At 41.6% G+C, this 20,087-nt stretch overlaps 1 protein-coding gene across 9 annotated transcripts in view; it reads right to left on the bottom strand.

Annotated features, from left to right (window-relative positions):
* Window positions 1–172: 172 nt before the first annotated feature.
* Window positions 173–20,087, bottom strand: part of LOC311057836 (tripartite motif-containing protein 2-like) — a 39,765-nt gene continuing 19,850 nt past the window's right edge. For 8 of the 9 annotated variants that reach the window (XM_084074940.1, XM_084074934.1, XM_084074938.1 and 5 more), the window contains 16 exons: window positions 15,405–15,580; window positions 15,013–15,142; window positions 14,491–14,601; window positions 13,710–13,861; window positions 13,028–13,208; window positions 12,280–12,381; window positions 10,831–10,929; window positions 10,370–10,522; window positions 9,352–9,730; window positions 8,649–8,752; window positions 8,398–8,565; window positions 7,122–7,290; window positions 6,173–6,217; window positions 4,749–4,819; window positions 3,716–3,856; window positions 173–2,358 (listed from right to left, as the gene is read on the bottom strand). In XM_084074940.1, coding sequence (XP_083931066.1) covers window positions 2,206–2,358; window positions 3,716–3,856; window positions 4,749–4,819; window positions 6,173–6,217; window positions 7,122–7,290; window positions 8,398–8,565; window positions 8,649–8,752; window positions 9,352–9,730; window positions 10,370–10,522; window positions 10,831–10,929; window positions 12,280–12,381; window positions 13,028–13,208; window positions 13,710–13,861; window positions 14,491–14,601; window positions 15,013–15,142; window positions 15,405–15,550 — 2,304 coding nt within the window. In that variant the 5' untranslated portion in view covers window positions 15,551–15,580 and the 3' untranslated portion in view covers window positions 173–2,205. The remainder of the gene's footprint in view (window positions 2,359–3,715; window positions 3,857–4,748; window positions 4,820–6,172; window positions 6,218–7,121; window positions 7,291–8,397; window positions 8,566–8,648; window positions 8,753–9,351; window positions 9,731–10,369; window positions 10,523–10,830; window positions 10,930–12,279; window positions 12,382–13,027; window positions 13,209–13,709; window positions 13,862–14,490; window positions 14,602–15,012; window positions 15,143–15,404; window positions 15,581–20,087) is intronic. The other variant, XM_084074935.1, reaches the window with a different exon arrangement.

The raw sequence follows: 20,087 nt of genomic DNA, 5'->3' as shown, positions 1-20,087 counted from the left end.
ACATTTATCCATTTGTAACTCAGAGTTTGTACAAATGTAGCTAAATGGACCCTCACAAGTCCATTGGTTACATTTGTACACACTCAGAGTTGAATTAACACTGAGGACTTTATAATGCAGGTGTTTCTTGTATGCACTCATTGTTAAGTCAGTGACAGTAAGACAAGTGAAGCCAAATTAAAACAATTTAATCAGTGGTAGGTAAGAAAGTTTAACAATTAAAAAGAAAAACGGAAACACAGACATGATGTAAAGAAACAATACGAAATATGAAAATTTCACTGCAGTGACAAAAAGCATACTCACATACACAGAGGGGGAAAATAAATCTGTCACTGCTTGTTAGCTGGTGCTATGCTCCTTTAGGGTAGCGTTTCTCAAACAGTGGATCTGGACACGAAAACGGGTCACAAGATGTTCTCACAGGACTACGGACAAAGACTGATGAAGGAATATTGTCCTTTTAACTCAAGCTGGGTCCCAGTTTGAAACCAATCCAGCTCCAGGGACAACAGAGAAGACGTCAAAGCAATCAACTGTTCACCGAATTAATACTGGAAAATTCATGGTAGAAAAGTGCTTGCAAGGCGAGCAACAAGGACATTATGATTGTAATATAGCCTACAGTACACTATAAGAATATGCTGCTAAATGATACATATACAGAGAGGCATATATTACTCTTGCCAACTATATAACTCTTATAATCTTTGTGTTTTGTGCAAGGCTTGACAACAACTTAACAATATGTTTTGGCAGAAGGAAAAGTTACTGCGTATCATATGTGAGCTCATTGGGAACGGTCTTCAGTGCTACAGTTTACCAAGGCCTATGTACAGTGACGTTTGGCAAAGAGAGGAAATAGTTCAAATGCTCAAATGCACCAATTAGAAAAATAATTTGTAGAAGGAAGAATTATGTAGAAAATTAAAATAAAAAATAAATTAATTCCTTTGAAAAACTAACTTAAAATACACAGCAGGTAACGTGCACAACTCTGCGCTGTTCACTTCCACAAGTCATACAGTCTGCTACTACTTGGCATGACCTCCTACAGTACTTCCATGGTATTGAGCATTAGGCTTAATTTATACTTTGTTACTCGACCCTGTCGACAAGCATTGTGTCGACAAGAAAGTGTCGACGTGAGTTGAGTGCAAGGGTCATAAGACAAAGTATGAATTAGTCTTTAGAGAGATTCTCTGTTCAGCTCAAATGCTGTAGTACATGAACATAATTTCCATATATACATTTAATGTGCATACTGTATATACAACTACAGTACATGAGGTTATAGATGCGGATACACAACAGTGCAAGTATAATAGTGGGGCCAGACTCATGATGTTTGATTTGGATAATAATAAAAAAGATAAAGCATTACTAGCTGGGGCTGATGTTGTATGTTCATATGACTTGCTCCAAACCACTCCAAGTATTGGGCTGTCGCATAGATACAGCAACAGTATGCATCTGCATCTGTTAATGCTCGTCTTTGGGTATTCAAAAACAAAAAATGATAGAGCCTTGGTTTCCATTGTGGCTCATCTTTGTTGATTTCATGGTTTATTTCATGATGGGAATGAGGGATAGGAATCAAAACAAATAAGAAGTTTTGAGCAAGGAAAATGGCAGAATAATAAGGTGCAGAATGACTTTTGAGCAACGCATTCATGCCTGCATGTGCTTGGCTGTGAAAAAAATGAAAACATAATTACATGATACACACAGCAGGTAATGGCCAACAGTGTTGGCAGTGTGGCCATGCGGGTAGAGCAGAGGCGTCCATCATTTCCTATGGAGGTCTGGGTTTATGCAGATCTTCATTCCAATGCAAGAGTTGATTTCAGGTTTCTTCCTCTCTGGTCCAAAGAGTGCTAATTAGTGAAATTGCCTGGTGTACTGCTTGGTTTGAGAGAAAGGATCATTGGACTGGTTTAGAGAAGCTGTCCCTTATCCAAAAGGTCACAGGAGTCCCGCCAGTCTCCACATGACACTGAACCCTTACCGGCTGAGTTGTATTCTTACTCGAGGTAAGAGTAATGAACACCTCATAGGGACATCTTTCTGACAATATTGTTGACCCAGTTGTGTTGACTGTGTGTGGAAATGTCTGGGGGTTTCACCTAACACACTTGCTAATAATAACTATTCCGAACTATTAGTAGGCTACGTGTGAAATCGTGAGCTGTCCTTGCATTTAGCCTACTGCAGGTAGCGGTAAACCTTGAAGCAATGGTTACCAGAGTCGGCCACAGCCACGTTTCCGTCTGAAGTGAGGGCGAGGCCCTGGGGGCCGTATAGCGGGTCTGCCGACGTGTTGATGTAGGACAAGAAAGAGCCTGCGCTGTCAAACACCTGGTGGAATAGGAGAAAAATACACGGTCAAGTTGCAACGGGGAATGTATTCATGGTCACCACTGACACTGACTCCTCTAACCCTGACCCTATACATGAATGATAACATCAATCTTTAAACTTGGCATGGCACGCTCCTATATCCTCCTTGATAACGATCCTCTTCCAAAAATGGTACATTCAAGTGTTACAAAGATGTATTTTTGTGGACACAGCCAACATTCAAAATACTTGCTTTGAACCACCCACTTGCACCGCCCCCCTCACCCACACTCTGACAGTCTCGCCAAAGCACTTCTCTCCCTACCTACTGTATATTTTGCCAATGGAAATAGCAATCTTCACACTTCATCTATTACAAAAAACTGCTTCACAACAACAGTGCTGGTGTAAATACTAAGTCATTAGCAGCAACACAAAGCTCCTCCACGCCCCCCATCTGTGAATTACATAAATTATCAATTAACTCTACATTCAATCAACTACTTTCACATCTCCTGGTTGTTGTTGAGGTGCATTCACATCAGGCAAAACACAAATATTTTGAGTGACACGATTCAATATTAAGTCAAGGTGATAGGAGGTACATGGTTCTGATACGTCAGGAGTCCAGTCTGTTCCTTTTAGCTCGTTTGCCACATAGACTGTAAAAAAGAATGGACAAAGTGATGCCATGCTACCGGAAATGAATGCTATTGGCTGCAACCACAGCGAGGGCAGGTCTTCACTCGGTAGAACCAGTAGAAATCCTAGAAACATACCCTACATCATTAATCTTAAAATGAATGGGCCCATGATGATTTAAAAAATACTTTAAACTAGCGATTGAAAACATTTATGAAAAGTTTTACTAAGGTAATAAAATCAACTATAAAGTCCGCCCAAAACCTCATTTACTTGTATTTCGACCGGTAGAAGGAGAAATAGCTACATCTGCTGGGCCATTAATAGGAACAGCACAGTGTTAGAGAACCCGGAAGAGAGCTTCAATTCCAGCATCGGATACTGGGCCATTGGTTTGTCAGAGAAGCTTGCAGCTTACAAATGGAAAGCAAAAATACATAGCTAAAACATCCTCACACATTTTAACCACATCTGATGGTCTACTCTAGAGAGAATGTGGAGTGCTTGACAAATGAACAAATGAAGAAACTGATACAAGTACCAAAATCGTGGCACTGCGTCTTAAAGAAAATGTGGTTTAGTCAAAAAAAGATTTGATATTCCTTGAAAAATCTGCAATTAACCCCCCAGAAAGAAAGAAAAAGAAAAAAAGTGGTTTCAGGAGGAAGATAATATAATAGTTTTCAAAATAGATACATTTATACTGTACTAAAGTCACTCAGGTTCATCTTACCTGTATTCTGCTGTTACCCCAGTCAGCTACAATTATGTTTCCATTTGCATCTACAGCTACTCCAGTAGGCGCATTGAACTGGCCATTACCCTCGCCGTGAGAACCAAACTTAAACAGGAACTCTCCATCTGCACTGTAAACCTGGGGACAGGAAATCAAGAAGCACATATTGCATTTACTATAATATTCATCATTGCACCTTGTGAGTTTTCTTCTAATTCAAATTCAAGTCTTTATTTAAAACCAGATACAATTACAATACAATTTGTCCTCTTAACTACTGTCCCTGTTCTTACAGTCAAGCATTTTCTAAAATTAGAACTGGAACATAAGCTGATAAATGATCTTTGTGGGGTTCAATCTCCTGTTTGGAACCCACGTGAACATTTATTTTCTGTTTACTAAATAGCTGTTACTGAAAGAACACTCTATACTATAGAGGGTTTTAGAAATGACTGCAATCGGAATATCACTTTTTAAAAATGTTCTTACCGAAGAATATCAAAACACCGTTAATATGTCTACTGCGATTACTGCTTGTGTACACTTCATAGAGTCACCTTCTTTTATTAGAAGATTATGTTTAAGGTGTTACGTAACACAATGTAGAGACACTGGAAAGCAAGGACACTGCAATGCTATAATGCCAAAAATAACTGATCTAAGCAAAACGAGCACGCAACGCCCCCAGTTAAGGGAGAGTTTTTTGTTGCCACTGTCGCAAAAAACTGCTTGCTCAGGGTGGGGAAATAACAGGTGCTCTATATGTAAAGTGTTTTGAGGAAACTTGTGATTTTGCACCACAATAAAATGTAATTGAACATGTCACATCATCATGGTGAACTTGTAGATCTGCTAATTTTGGCGCACAACACCATCATACAATGAAGTATAAATCAGGCTTAATAAGTGCGATTATGACATGCGACAAAGATGAGCCTGATTTAAAATTTGGCGATTTGTGCATACTATACTATGTGGCAAACATACTGTAAGCCACAGAGGATACCTCTGTTTTGATCACGGCCTTTACCTTCACTGAGTGGTTGTGGAAATCTGTCACAACAATTTCATTCTTGTTGTTCACTGCCACAAAGTGTGGACCTGGAGGAACAGAGGAACAAATTAGTTTCTTTACATTACCTATAGTAGAGTGATTGAATACGAAACCTGGCATTCATTACTGTGTACATGCATTAGATGCTTAAATTGGGTTAGGCTTTTGCTGTCATGCTTCCACAATACCAACAAAACCACCCAAAAATCAAAGTTAAATGAAAATAATTATAATCCTTGAGAAAGCAGCCCAGCAGTCAGTGGTCTATTTCTAATACCTTCTCTCTCCACATTTTTGTAAACCAGCACAATCTACTCACATCTCAGTTTTCAATGCACTTGAACAGTGAGCGGCTAAATCATACGGTATCTAGTAAGCAAAGGACAAGATTAAGGCTAAAATTATATTTAATTTAATGAATTAGAGATTGTAATTATTGTAATGATTAATACATGATGTAGTCATTTAATTAAGTGTGATCTACTATATGAAGTTAAAAATGTGTGTTTGTGTGTGGCATTCGTGACACGTCAACACAATAACCCCGTTATAACCCTGTAATAACATTAGTAGCACCAAATCAACAGCCCAAACTGACATTGTTAGGCAATGGTTTCATGCCCATATATGGAGATCCCCAACATCAGCACAAATCAACGTTGTGCAAGCAATGGTTATGTCACAGTAGAGCCATATAAGGAGAGTTGCGTCACCTTCGTTCACTTCATCGGGCCAGTCTTCTACATTGCCTTCTATTGGCGAATAGTGACGAAGCCCTGAACCGGAGGTTTACGGAATGCACTTGAGTCATCAACTCTCTAATACAAGGCTCTGTGTCACAGTACTACGGTAAGTGCCTCGATTATGCCCAAATATGGACATGCCTTGTGTCATCAATAATGACATCGTACTGTGGCTGACTGACATCATCTAATGCTGGGTACCAAAACCTGATCAATATTTTGCTTTGTGGCGCGTTGTCAGCACGATGCAGGCAAGCTGACAACGCAAGCTGATTGCTTGTATACAATAACCTCATCACCCCAAAAATGAAATGTAACAGCTTTCAAATTGATCCACAACAAACATTGTTAGATTCGGGGTATTGGGATCTGAACTCTGAAAATCAGGTTAGAATCAACCGTTCACAGTCATCTGACACTAACAAGACAGCACAATTCACATGACAAGATTGTAATAATAGTGATTATTACAATTGCATCTATGCATATCTCTGATCATTTCTCTACAGGCACAGATGGATCTGACAGGTTGTCGAGGTGACTGTTGTTTCGGGAGGTTGACAGAATGTCTGGAGAGGTACTGTACAGTAAGGTTAGACAGAAAGCACGGCACTGAGGGATTAAAGTTGTAATTAAGGCCATACTTAAAATACTTACTGAAAACTGAGACAGGTTTATTTAAGTTTGGCCCATGTTTTTCTGCTATTGGAAGATGAGAGGAAGAACAAAAAGAAAAGAAAGAAAAAACAAACTGGTTGAGTCAGAGGTAAAAGGATATTAGAAAATGCTTAACCACTTAAACCCTTTTCTATGTTGACCATATTCCCATGAGCGACACTAAATATATTCGGCGAAAATAGCCAATCTGCAAGCTGGTTGTGAGATTGTCAATTGGTTATTTTCGGCAAATGTTCCCCCAAGATTAGGGATGCTAGGGTTCAAGTGATTAAAAGAAGCTAATGAGAAAATAGGAGTGGGGTTCAGGGTGTTCATCAGACGAATTGTATTTTCTGTGAAAGCAACCTTGGACACAATATCATTTATTAGAGAATACAAATATTACACGTCAACATTTACACACACACACACACACACACACGCACACGCGCGCGCGCACACACACACACACACACACACACACACACACACACACACACACACACACACACACACACACACACACACACACACACACACACACACACACACACACACACACACACACACACACACACAGACAGACAGACAGACAGACAGACAGACAGACAGACAGACAGACAGACAGACAGACAGACAGACAGACAGACAGACAGACAGACAGACAGACAGACACACAGACAGACAGACAGACAGACAGACAGACAGACACACAGACAGACAGACAGACAGACAGACAGAGATAATAAACACAAAAATGTTTTTTTTTGTTAATGTGCAATAGATCATCCTGCATGTGCTTATAAAGCTGATGCAAACTGCATTGCACCGGAACACCAATTACAATCATGCCATTTTTGAGAGACAACTTTATCGAGAGCGACTTACAGTGGCATCGTCAATTTTATCTGACTGTGATTCTAAAAGGCTGTCCAGGCCCTCACCTCACCTGCAAACTGTCTCTCCGATGTTCCCCTGGCTCCGAACTTGGTCACAAGTTTCCCATTGGACTGAAAGATGAAGACACAGCAGGCCTTGTTGTCCACAGCAATGATGTGTCCATTTCTGTCCACTGCCACACCCTTAGGCCCCATTAGCCTCCCTGCGCCAATCTTATTCTGAGTAGAGGAAAAACAGAACAGAAACAAACAAGTCACAACGTAATACATACAGTACACATTTTGTCAAAAGAGATTTTACATAATGAATGTGTATTGGCTAATACAGTATGTAGTTGAGAGACAATCTGAGAACCAAAAATCTAGAATACCTACAAAAAGAATTAGACAACCTTAAATGCTCAATGTGGGACTGTTTTGAACATTTGATTTGTAGATGAAAATGGCCAATCACTCAATCAATAAAGAACAACCATGGGATCACACAATCCCAACACACACCCGACTTCACGGAACAACAGTGTGCCATGGCGTATCATCAGCATAAAAACATGGCTCCATGGTGGGGCTACCCATGTGTTTACATTTATCCTACATATAATTTTAGAAATGTCAGTCAGTCAGTCAGTCAGTCAATCTTGCTTGGTTCTCCTCAGTGGCTTAAGCAATTGCTCTGCACTTGCACATGGCCATTGATCATTAGCATATGCACACCATGAGTAAGCCCCTTTTTCTCTTCGCCATAATTTAAGATGTTTAACAACATCAACATCCGTAAACAACCGACATTCTGAGTTCGCCTCGGCCGATGAGACTGTCGTCATGGTTACAGCCCCCCAACCTATAGGATCTGTGTGTGTGTCCGCGACGGGTCGCACGTGTGTGACGGCTGTGTATGTGTGTTTGCGACGGGAGACGGCTCTGGCCGTGTGTGTGTGTATTCGCGGCGGGTTGAATCGTGCGACGGCCGTGTGTGTGTGTTCGTGACGGGGGGCGGCTCCGGGCATGTGTGTATGTGTGTGTCTGTGTGTGTGTGTTGGAACTGTTTATGAGCGGGTATTTATGTGTGTTCTGTGGCTCCGCACCGCGGCCAAGGGACGCGCACACGTGCGTGTGTGTTGGAAGTGTTGCAGGTACCAAGTGCAAAGTCACTTTCCATCCCTGATATACTGTCTGTGCACAGCGCATAACCCTAACTGCACATACTTTGGGTGCTCATATTCCCCGACGGGTATGGTCTAGTATCACTGATTGGGCCTTTATCTGCGTAGGAGAGGAACAAGATTGAGCTGAGAAACACCACATAGGTCTCTGTAAAGATCTCACCTTGAACTTTCCATCAGGGGAGAAGATGCTGACCCATCGGTTGTCATAGTCGGCCACCACAATATCACCGTTCATATCCACGGTTACACCTGTGGGTCGTTGGAGTTGTCCCGGAGACCGACCTCTAACCCCAAATCGCATCTTGAACTGTCCGTCATTGGAAAACACCTGCAGGGAGACAATAACAATAATGAAAAATACTGTACATCCCCTACTGTCTTTTAGGTTGTCGTCTCCACTCTCACTCTCACCTGTATGCACTGGTTGTTGCTGTCGGCAACCACTACTCTGCCATGGCTGGAAGCTGATATGCCTTGCAGGTTGGTGAACTCTCCTTTTTCTCTACCCCGTGAACCTGGGCACACAAACAAACAAACAAACATGCAAACACACATATTACAGAATAGTGTACCCAATAAAGGCAAAAGTCATTCTGACAGGAGAAGAACATTCTACGTAGAGGTGTGCATTAGTAGTGAAATGCCAAACTTAGATATCATATTATTGGGTGCGTTCGGATATAAGGCACTGAGCGCACTGGTCCAAAACAAACCAATACGTGAGTGCGCTCCCGGTGCGCATATCTGAACGCACCCTATATCATTATGGTACATCAACGAGGAAACTGAATTTAGGGAAGTGAAATGGCTTGAGACATGCTTTCAAATGCATTTTCATATATTTTATGTGTTTATGTGTTTATGTTTTATTCGCAAAGGCAGGGCCTTTGTGGTGGTTTTCTTTCAGCTTTGCGTACATACTGTAATTTTTGGAGTTGTAGACACATAGAATGGAGAAGTCAAATTGGTTCAATAACACCTCCCCCAGGCTTGTATTAAACATCTATATAGCCTGATTTATACTTGCACGTGGGTGTCGCACACCAAAAACTAGCAGATCTACAAGCACACAACGCGTTGCGCTGCAATACAAGCGTGGGATGTTCTTTCTTACCTACTCTGTAGATGAGCTCGTCCTCAATGGGGTTCTCCTTCTTCTTGGTGGTGCTGTACATGCTGGACGGCCGCCGAACCGCCTTTTGTCGTATGTGACCTCCCGTCCCGCTGGGAGACTTCACCCTGCGCTTCATGTCATCCGGTGACGGCGGCACATCCGACGGTTTGACCGCCCGTAGCCGGAAGGGGCTCCCACGTATCGGCTGGCCGTACAGCGACAGAGTGAGGGAGTATTCTCCCTCTGAGCGTAACGTGTAGCTCACCTCGTACGTCCCGTTCTTATTGTCCACTATCTCCACCTCTGCCATACGGCTCCCGTCAGCAGACGTTATCTCCGCCTTTAAAAGGGCATTTCCTGTCCGTACCAGTTCCGCATCCTGAAATGATAGATGCAAGTTGGTCTTTGATGTTGAATTGGAACATGAAGTCTAGAAAGGATTGTATATAAAGTTCTTTGATACAGGGGTGTGACTTTTGGCAGGGTCCAGGAGCTCAAATGAAGAAAATAAATATTAAACTGGCATATTCATGTCTCTGACTAGAAAGAAATGTAACTTTAAAGGAAGACTTCACCCCTAAAATGACAATTTTTCCATCAATTTCTCGTGTCTTGAATTCCCTGAGAATTTATCTTTTTCTCACATGCCTTCATGGTGAATAAAGAATCCAAAGACAAAGAAAATACTTGAATACTTAAGTTTAGTGTACTTCAGTACTTCCAAAACACAGCATATTTACTCCAACTTGAAAAAAATACTTCAGAGATAAAGAGTCTCACGCACTAATGAGCAGCATATGAATTAATCTTGTGTTAAAACCCTTCATTCACCATGAGGGCATTTTACAAAAACAAAAAATCTCCATGAATTCAAGACATCACAGGGTGAGTAATTGATGGGAAAAAAGAGAGATAGGAAAAAAAGACTAAAATGACTATACAAACTATAGAAATGCTCATCAACATGCATTTTTCTCACTCTTCACAAACTTCCAGGTGAACAAAGGGATTCGAATACCTTGTCTTTCGTCGTCACAGTAATGCTATGATGTTGCCCGGTTGCTGCATGACGAAGCCCTTCTCCCGTGGCGACCGAGGTGTGACCCACCGCTGCCGTGGTGATGAGAACGCCCAGGTTCTGGATGGAGCGCCTCAGACCCTCCGTCTCCACCTACAACAGGGAGTTAAGTTATCTTCATAGCTACTGCGCACGCACATCACTCATGAGATAACTACAGAGAAGTCATTCATTTATTAATGATACAATAGGACATGCTGATCTAAAACCAGGTTCACTGTCAATTGTTGCTACTGATAATGATAAACAACAGTTTCCAAAGTGCCAAAATTATAGCATGATTGTGACTATGTACTGTATATGGCATTCAAATTCAAATTCTGATTTTGATACCAATTCTAGTGTTCTAGTATTCTAGTCTACCAAGCGGAGACAAGTGGAGATTGGCCAGTGACTTCTACCTGACAATCCAGGTGTGCATTCTGATGTGGTTTCTCTGGGAAATCGTGTCTGGCCAGCGCTGTTACCCTTTCGCTCATCTGCTTCTGCACCATAAGCACCTGGACACCAAAAACAAAATAGCATGTAGTTAGATAGAGGATAGACACTCGACATGCCTCTCCTCACATAGCATCCCAAAAGTAACACTCTGTTACCATGCTACTGAAACCTGTCTAAAAGAAAACAAGACAAGTTCTAATAACAGCATGTCATCTCTGTCCAATCTTTAGCTAGCGATAGAAAGATAGTATACTGTATGTGCAGTTTCAAAAACAAAGCTGCAAGAATCACAATACGGTGTTCAGTGGTGAAGCTCCACTATTAACAAAACAAGAAATGACATACAGTCATAATATACCCGCTTGCGGCAGGCTTTTTTTGCCCCAATCTGCAGCACAAAATGTAAAAGTGGTCTTGTTTTCATTGACCTGGTTGCTTATTTCTCTCTCAAAAATCTAGCAACCGTATCATTATTTGGACCAACGAAGAGAAGCGATCCTCTTTTGCAAGGCCCGTGTAAAGGACATTATGTTGCGAAAATATGAAGTCATTACAGAACCATAACATGGTTAATACATTTTATTTTGGGATGTACAATACATGAAAATTACGGGATTAATAACGCAACTTGCGTCGATAACTAATGGAGAGCGGACATTACCGCGTTTGGCTAAAAACTGTTAGTTAGCCAAATTCGGCTAGTGCTCAGAATCCACTGAGAGAGGCGTGTCTAGTCCCATAGCTTGGGAGGACGAGGACGCCCGTTCAGAGTATAGAAAGTATCCCCATTGGCTTAAGCGACAGCCAATCACGCAAAAAATCTGTCGAATACATGTCGGAAATCTGTCGACTAGTAGGTCAGTCTCTAAATAGACCCGCAGCTCTGCAAGCGGGTGAAAATACGAATGGCATCATCACTGCATTGATGAATTGGCTGCTAGTGGGTGTGTTGACTAGAGATCTACAGTCTCTTTTTGCCAAATAATAGTGAATACTGATCTGATCTTTATAAATACTTCATCTGTATGTGCTAAACAGCTTCACAGGAACACGTACACCTATAAAAATAAATAAATAACAAAAAATATATATACTCTGTTTTTACATTAAAAGATATTAGCTACACTTTCACACTCTTCACGATTCCTGAATTGAGCAGAGACATACAGAGATACAAACCCAAATACAAATCCTCTTCTAGATGTCTCTTTAAATATATATTATATTATATTATATTATATTATATTATATTATATTATATTATATTATATTATATTATATTATATTATATGTCAAATAAATACACAAAATTTGAATCTATATTTCGGACACAGGAAATACATTTGCACAACACATTTTAGACATTATGTTGGCCAGTCTTCCCATGTCCTCACAAAGTGCGGGCCCACCTCGGTAGCACTGCCGTGGCTAAGGGCCTGCTCTGTGAAGTTACAGCTGTTCTGGATGTGTTCTTTGCCTTGGAGCAGTGAGGACAGCTGAGCCTGCAACACCTGCAGCAAGGTGAGAGGAAGGAATTGATGGAAGGGACAGGTGGAAACAAATAGGATGAGAGGTTGAGAGGTTAGAGTGAATATAGGACGAAGATGAGAGAATGATGATGAGACAGAGACAGACAGACAGACAGACAGACAGACAGACAGACAGACAGACAGACAGACAGACAGACAGACAGACAGGTTGTGCAAAGGGAACAAGGAGTATTGGTTCAGGAGGATGGGGAAGATGAAAGGAGTCTGTTAGTCATTCAGCACGTTGCTGCATGTTGACAAATGTGTGTGTGTGTGTGTGTGTGTGTGTGTGTGTGTGTGTGTGTGTGTGTGTGTGTGTGCGTGCGTGCGTGCGTGCGTGCGTGCGTGCGTGCGTGCGTGCGTGCGTGCGTGCGTGCGTGCATGCGTGTGTGTGAGTGACTGTTCATACTATATATGAACTAACATACGCATGTGTGTGTGTGTGTTCATGCACTTGATAAATGCAGGTGCGCATGCATGTTTATTATGACCACGTCTGAAAACATGAGCATGTTTGTGTAGCACACACACACACACACACACACACACACACACACACACACACACACACACACACACACACACACCTGTGTGTCTGCAGTAAGCATACTGGAGCATTGACACCAACCTTCTGCTTGGCACTGCAAATGCTCTCCAGGTCAGTGACGAGGGAGGCCTTGCGCTGATGGAGCGCACGCTCCAGTTCCTCAAAGGTGGCTGTGATCTCACACACCGCCTCGTTCTTCCGCTCTGTGAGTTGGCGAGAGATCTCTGTCACCCGCTCGACGGCCGCAGTCAGCTGGGGCAGCCTAGGATGAGAAGAAACAAACATTACAATAATGTCTGACACTACACTTTGCACATGTAGAGATTACATGTCATGTTAGGTCAGGCCACATCTGGGTCAAATTTGCCATTAAAGAGTCAAATAACAAAAGCTTATCAATGTTGTAAATAAGCTGGTCTGAGGTTTATCTATTCGCATAACACATAAGCATACATACAAAAATGCTCTATTTATTTTAATGCACAGATGCATGCAGGTTCAGATTATGAACACAACCACACCCAGTCGCTGACTGTTTGCGTGTTTTTGTGTTGAAAAATCCCTTGTACTGTATGTGCAAATGTACTTCCCAATAAAACTGATAGCAGATCTGCAAGCTCACATCTGCTATTTTTGATTCTTTTTAAAAAAGCTGTGTTTTTGAATCATTTTGAATTACAAAAACGATTTGGAAAACATTTTTAGAATCGGCCTCAGGTCTTAATGGGTTAACGTGCATTGCTATGACTAGCATGGAGACCACCTGCTGTGTATGGCGTCCAGCTGCACTTTGAGGGCCTCCTTGTGCTGTTCCACCACGTCCCTCAGTGGGACTGTGACGTGCTCCCGGTGCTCGCCCTCCGTGCAGTCCAGACACATGGCTGTCTCACATGACTCGCAATAGAACTCCATCACCTGCAGAGGGAGACAACGACAGTGTCAAGATACACCCACACACGTGTGCGTACACTCACACACACACACACACACACACACACACACACACACACACACACACACACACACACACACACACACACACACACACACACACACACACACACACACACACACACACACACACACACACACACACAGTATCTGGCTGCATTTGTGATGATGAATGTGATGATGAATGTACATGTGAATGTATTCATAATTATGCTTTTTTTCAATGTACATCTGTGAGTAGGCATAGGATAGGCTAGGATAGGATAGGACAGGACAGTCAGCAGTATCTGGCTGCATTTGTGATGATGACACACCCAGGCTTGAGCATATCTAGACAGAGGCACTGTGGTGATAAGATGGTTAACCAGAAAATGTCATGGTACCAGGGCCTGAATAAAAACATGTCCCTCACCCCACACACACACACACACACACACACACACACACACACACACACACACACACACACACACACACACACACACACACACACACACACACACACACAGAACAGGAACCAATTTCAGTGATGCAATGACTGAAGCAGCCACAAGGAATATGAATTGTCTACTGTAATTGTGGAGGATTCAGACCTTTCCGTCATGGTTGGGGCAACAGAGAGGCTTCGCTGCAGCGGCAGCACTGACTGACTCCAGCACACTGCTGGTTTCTGGCCGCGAGCACTCTGAGTCTCTCTGGAGGACCTGCGCAAATACATTAAAATGTTCACCATTTAGATTTGATGTATGCATACTAATGGCTGATTTGTACTTAGTTGTATGGTGCTGCCTCGTGCCGAAAATAGCTTTTGTTGGCACAGAACACTGTCATACGACTATAAATCGTATACTATAAAATAAAGGCTAATCCCGCTTAACTGGTGCATGACATAAGCCTAATTTATATACTTTATACAAACATTTATATAAACACAGCACACCTTACATAATTCAAAATTAGTTTAAAAACACAAACAAATCAATTTATATGTCCAGTTCATCACCAGTGTATCATTGTGTAATTGTAGCATTTTAGTTGGGCCAGTCTGACAATAAAGTATCATCATTTATCATCATCATGATCATCATCATAAAGCATCTGATTAAGCATCGGACCTCCATGAGGTTAGTGATGAAGAAGTTGTTCTGCAAAGCGGACACTCCTTTCTCGGGCAGGATGGATGTCTGCCGGCACACTGGACACGACAGTGTCAGAGACTCTGGAGGAATGTAATTCTGGAGACAACTAGAAAGGGGGGGGGGGGTACAGAAAGACACAGATGAGGGCAGAAACAATGATAATGCATTAAGTATTAAGCACTATCAGCCATGTGAATGCATTAAGCACTATCAGGCACGTTTAATGCACTGTAATTATATGCCTCTACTGTAATGTGTCTTGAGGACATTTTTAAGAGAAGAGAAGAGAAGAGAAGAGAAGAGAAAGACGGCTAGACTCCTACAGAGCCACGCCATGAAAATGCCAGCAAAAGTAAAGAATAGGATACCTTTCACAGAAGGTGTGTAGACAGGGCAGGACCTTAGGGCTGTGATAGTGGTCCAGGCAGATGCTGCAGACCAGGAACTGTTTGTCTATCTGACGCACCACAGGGCTGGTGCTCCCTGTCTCACGCTTTGCCATGGTAACAGACATCCAAAGCCACAGACGGCAACACCAGCAAACCTGCAGCAAGAGAAGAAAAGGAACAGATAAGTATATTAATGTTTATCAGCGGACGTGACCTTGTAGGAACTTAAAAAAAAAAAAGAGAGAAATCCTTGGTCATATGGGAGGAAACAATAAACAATATAGATACACCTTTATTGCCATACATTTGCATGTACAGTACTAGGAATTTGACTTTACAGTGTAAACCTGGACTACATGTGTATATAGACTAGTCTGCACAGTGAAATCCTCTGGATTCATTCATCCATTTTTAACTCAGGTCTATTTGGTTACTGTAAACTCTTAGTTGAACTAACACTGAGGATTTTAACGTGGATCTGATATTATTACCCTATAGTTCTAGCTTTTTAATTGTTTTTATTGCACAACCATATTATAACTTTAAGCATGATTGGCACTTCAATCAGTCACCACAGAAGTTACAGTATGTGCATATGGGTGAACCTGTTGACTTCTATTCTGTTGTAACAAAAGCCCCATGGCCAAAACATCAATAGAAATTACACTTGCAAAGTGCCACTATTTCACATCTTTGATTTAGGGAACTATTTATTTCTTGCACCCATGAACACGTTTGGATGGGCGCGTTGTTCTGCATAATCTCTTTCCCCCCATCGTTGCTCATGTTAATCTGCACAATCGCCAACGCTCAGCACACCGTTAGGTGGTACCAGCAACTGGATTAACCAATGCAGTTTAATCTCTTGACGTCAGTAGCAAAACGTGCCCATTGTTTTGCAAGGTTAATACCAGAGAAATGCCAGCTGAATACAGAAACTGTGTGAAATCCATGAGCGCACCATTCTACTGAACAGATGCTGGTAAACTAGTGGGGCAATGTGTGTGGCTTTTGAAAAACAAGCTAATACAAAAGCTTGCACATAGGAGACTCAAGTCTTTGTAATTGGACAGTAGGTGTAGGGGCAGACAGCGACACAAGAGGGGCTTTTATGGCACTCTCTGCTTGTATGTTTGTCTACCTCGTGGCCACAACATACCAGTTAAAGCATAATGTATATTGTTTGTGTTGTGTTAAGGCCCAGAGAGCCAGGTATTGTAATACACATGGACTGAACCAGTGCTGTATCTCTCTCTGTCTTTTTTCCTCACTATACCATCAGTGAGTGCTCTCTCTCTCTCTCTCTCTCTCTCTCTCTCTCTCTCTCTCTCTCTCTCTCTCTCTCTCTCTCTCTCTCTCTCTCTCTCTCTCTCTCTCTCTCCCCCTTTCCTCTCCAACATTCTTCTGGTTACAACTTGAATCTAGTTCAACCGTTGCCTTCAGATACAACTGCAAAATGGACTCCAGCTGGATGTTGGCAGTTTGAGAAAACTTTTGAATGGTTTATCTTCCATATAACCCAATTTCACACACAAACACACGCGCGCAAGCTAGCACACAGGCATGCACGCGCACATGCGCACTTAAATTGAAATAGCAGTAAACACATTAGATAGTTATAGAAGTCCCAACAGCGCATCTCTTAACTTCAAAGGCTTGGCGGTGAATGTGGAGATGATGTATTACGCACCCTATTAACAAATTACAGCTGCAAGGTATAATTGTATCCTGCCTAGCAACACAAAGTGCCTGAGTGTTACAGCACCACATCTTTTTGGATTCATTAGTACCAGTACACAGATGGTCTGCTAATTATTTTGGCAGACGTTATTACAGAATGTTACCAGTAATGCATTTGTACAGCAGAATGCTTACTCGACAAAAAAACGAAACAAAAAAGATGTGCTTAGAAGAACAGTAGAAAGCTACAGAGTAAAATCCTGAGTGCTATGGGTCCATTAGGTTCCATTTGTGCTCTCTCAAGAGTTAAATAAACACTGAGGATTTCACTGTGTATGTCTAAGTAGCTCTGTTGAGTGAGGCAACTATTAGGTATGTAGAATAGTTTTCTGCATGGTTAATCATTTTAGAGTAACTGCTAGTATCAGAGAGAATTCTTTGGTAGGGTTGGTCAGGGCGTAGACAGACAACTTTGCACTTGTATATTTATATAATAATGTATTCTGTTATAAGTTATTCTGATAATATGCAGCTTTATCTTGACATGATTTGTGGTGCTATTTGTATAGCTGTGTTGCTAACTGGCTGCAGCGATGCAGTTGTGCTACATGTTCTCAGTAGGTCAAAACATGCATTATTCATATCCCAGACACAGATGACACTTCAGCACACATACTGTACTATCCCAGAGATAAATGGGCTATATGTGCATAAACAGCCAGAAACACACACACGCATATATTAGTGCTTTCAGGCTCTCACACACACACACACACACACACACACACACACACACACACACACACACACACACACACACACACACACACACACACACACACACACACACACACACACACACACACACACACACACACACACACAGCCACACTGATCCCCCTCATCCCACAGCCTTGTCAACACATCTGTCATTTCTGGCTTTAATATACTGTAGGATTAATCCTCTGTCCCCTCTCTGCTGATGTCCGATTGACAGGCCCACACTAAGGGACACGCACGCACACACGCACAAACAAGCTTGCAAAGGTAGACATCTCTCCTGTGTCTCACATGCACACAGACACACAAACATGCACAGATGTACAGAGGCATGCACACACAGGGCACACATGATGCGCTAGCACACACACACACACACACACACACACACACACACAGTCAGTCAGACATGCAGAGTGCAGACACACGTGCAATTGTGCATATGTACCTACATATGTAGTTATGTACAGTATATGCTCATACTGTACACACGAACGCACGTACGCACGCACGCACGCCACACACACACACACACACACACACACACACACACACACACACACACACACACACACACACACACACACACACACACACACACACACACACACACACACACACACACTAGGTGAAAGCCAGGCAGTATCTGTTCATCCCTGCAGGAGGGATCCCGTGACAGAGTTTCCAAACATAGAGCCAGGAGTGAGACCTGTTATGTCCACACACTGTCCAGCTGGTATCCCTGAGGTTTCATCTAAGTGACTGACTCACTGGTGATGTTTACTTGAAAGTATATGAATATGCATGTGTGTGCATGTGACTGTGTGAATAGGCAGGTGTGTATGAATGTGTGCTGTATGTGAATTTAAATAGGCATGTGTGTACATATCTGTGTGTGACTATATATGAGTGGATGTGAATATACAGTACATACAAAATGTGAAAATGCACATGTGAACATTAAAGTACATAATGTGATATATGTGAATATGGTTGTTCATGCATGTATGAATGTACATATCTCTGCTGTCCGGCCGGAACCAGCTAACTCCAAAATGGTAATTGTTCAGGAAATTAAAAACAAAATATACATTTTTCAGAAAATGAAGAAAACCTTATATTTTTAAAACAAAGCAATACTGCCTCATCAAACTTGGTATTGTGACTTTATATATTATCAGATACTTGCATGTGTCATTATATTATCACCACTTTACCCAAATCCAGCTCAAGTGGAGTTAGGAGGTTTTGTCCATCATTGAGTGGAGTTAGGAGGTTTTGTCCATCATTGATAAGAACAGCTGCCAATGAATCTCAAAGCTCACAACACATCACAACGCATTGTGAGCTTGGAGATCAGCTATTTATGGTGTGCGCCATCCTCATATACTAAGTATAGATCAAGCTGAATGCTGTACTTAAACAACTTTTATTTTAACATGCATTGGAAACATCCATGGATCTAACTGTTACCACTGTTGTTCTTCTACAGTTGAGTACAACAAACAATTCTGCCTCAATACTCAATACTAAATGTATTTAACAAAAGCAATCATGGCACACCAACAATAAATAAATGGCATATCAATAAAAAATACATTCATGAATAATAGAATCTGTAGCCTATCAAATCTGTAGCCTACTGCACTAACAATAACAACCACAGTTGCATTTACCTATCCATCAACATTTTATTATTACACTGTTGTGTGTTGCCTAAACCTTCCAGTCACTGGGTTGGTGAAAACACCCCGCAAAACGGTGACCAGAGCCGAGAGCAAATGACTGTTCACTTAAAGTCTCTGCTAAAGGTGGAGGGTAAAGCATGAATGCAGTCTGACATGAGTGATATTCAGTCACATCCTGCATATTGGTTTAACGCTGAAATTACACAGTGAAAACTGTCCAAATTTATGTCTGACAATTGGTCAAAAAAAAAGTCTGAATTACGTTTTTTTAAATCTGTAGTATTTATATTTGACAATTGGCAAAAACCCTGTATATATAGTATGCAGCAGTGGAGAGCATGAGAGGAGGGGGGAGTTGTTTGTTTTTGACGGACAGTTTGAGGATCCAATGGAGTTGGGAGTTTTCGTCAGAGGCGCTTTTTAATACTTTTCATAGGTTATTATAAAAAAAAACTTTACACAGATGTAAAGGGGGTTCAATAGCATTGATTTATGAAAAAAAAAAAAAACTGAA

This window comes from Gymnoscopelus microlampas (genome assembly GCF_963454915.1).
Source record: "Gymnoscopelus microlampas genome assembly, chromosome: 12".
Lineage (NCBI taxonomy): Eukaryota > Metazoa > Chordata > Actinopteri > Myctophiformes > Myctophidae > Gymnoscopelus > Gymnoscopelus microlampas.
Note: the sequence above shows the minus strand (reverse complement) of the source record. Positions and strands in the feature narration are given on the sequence as shown.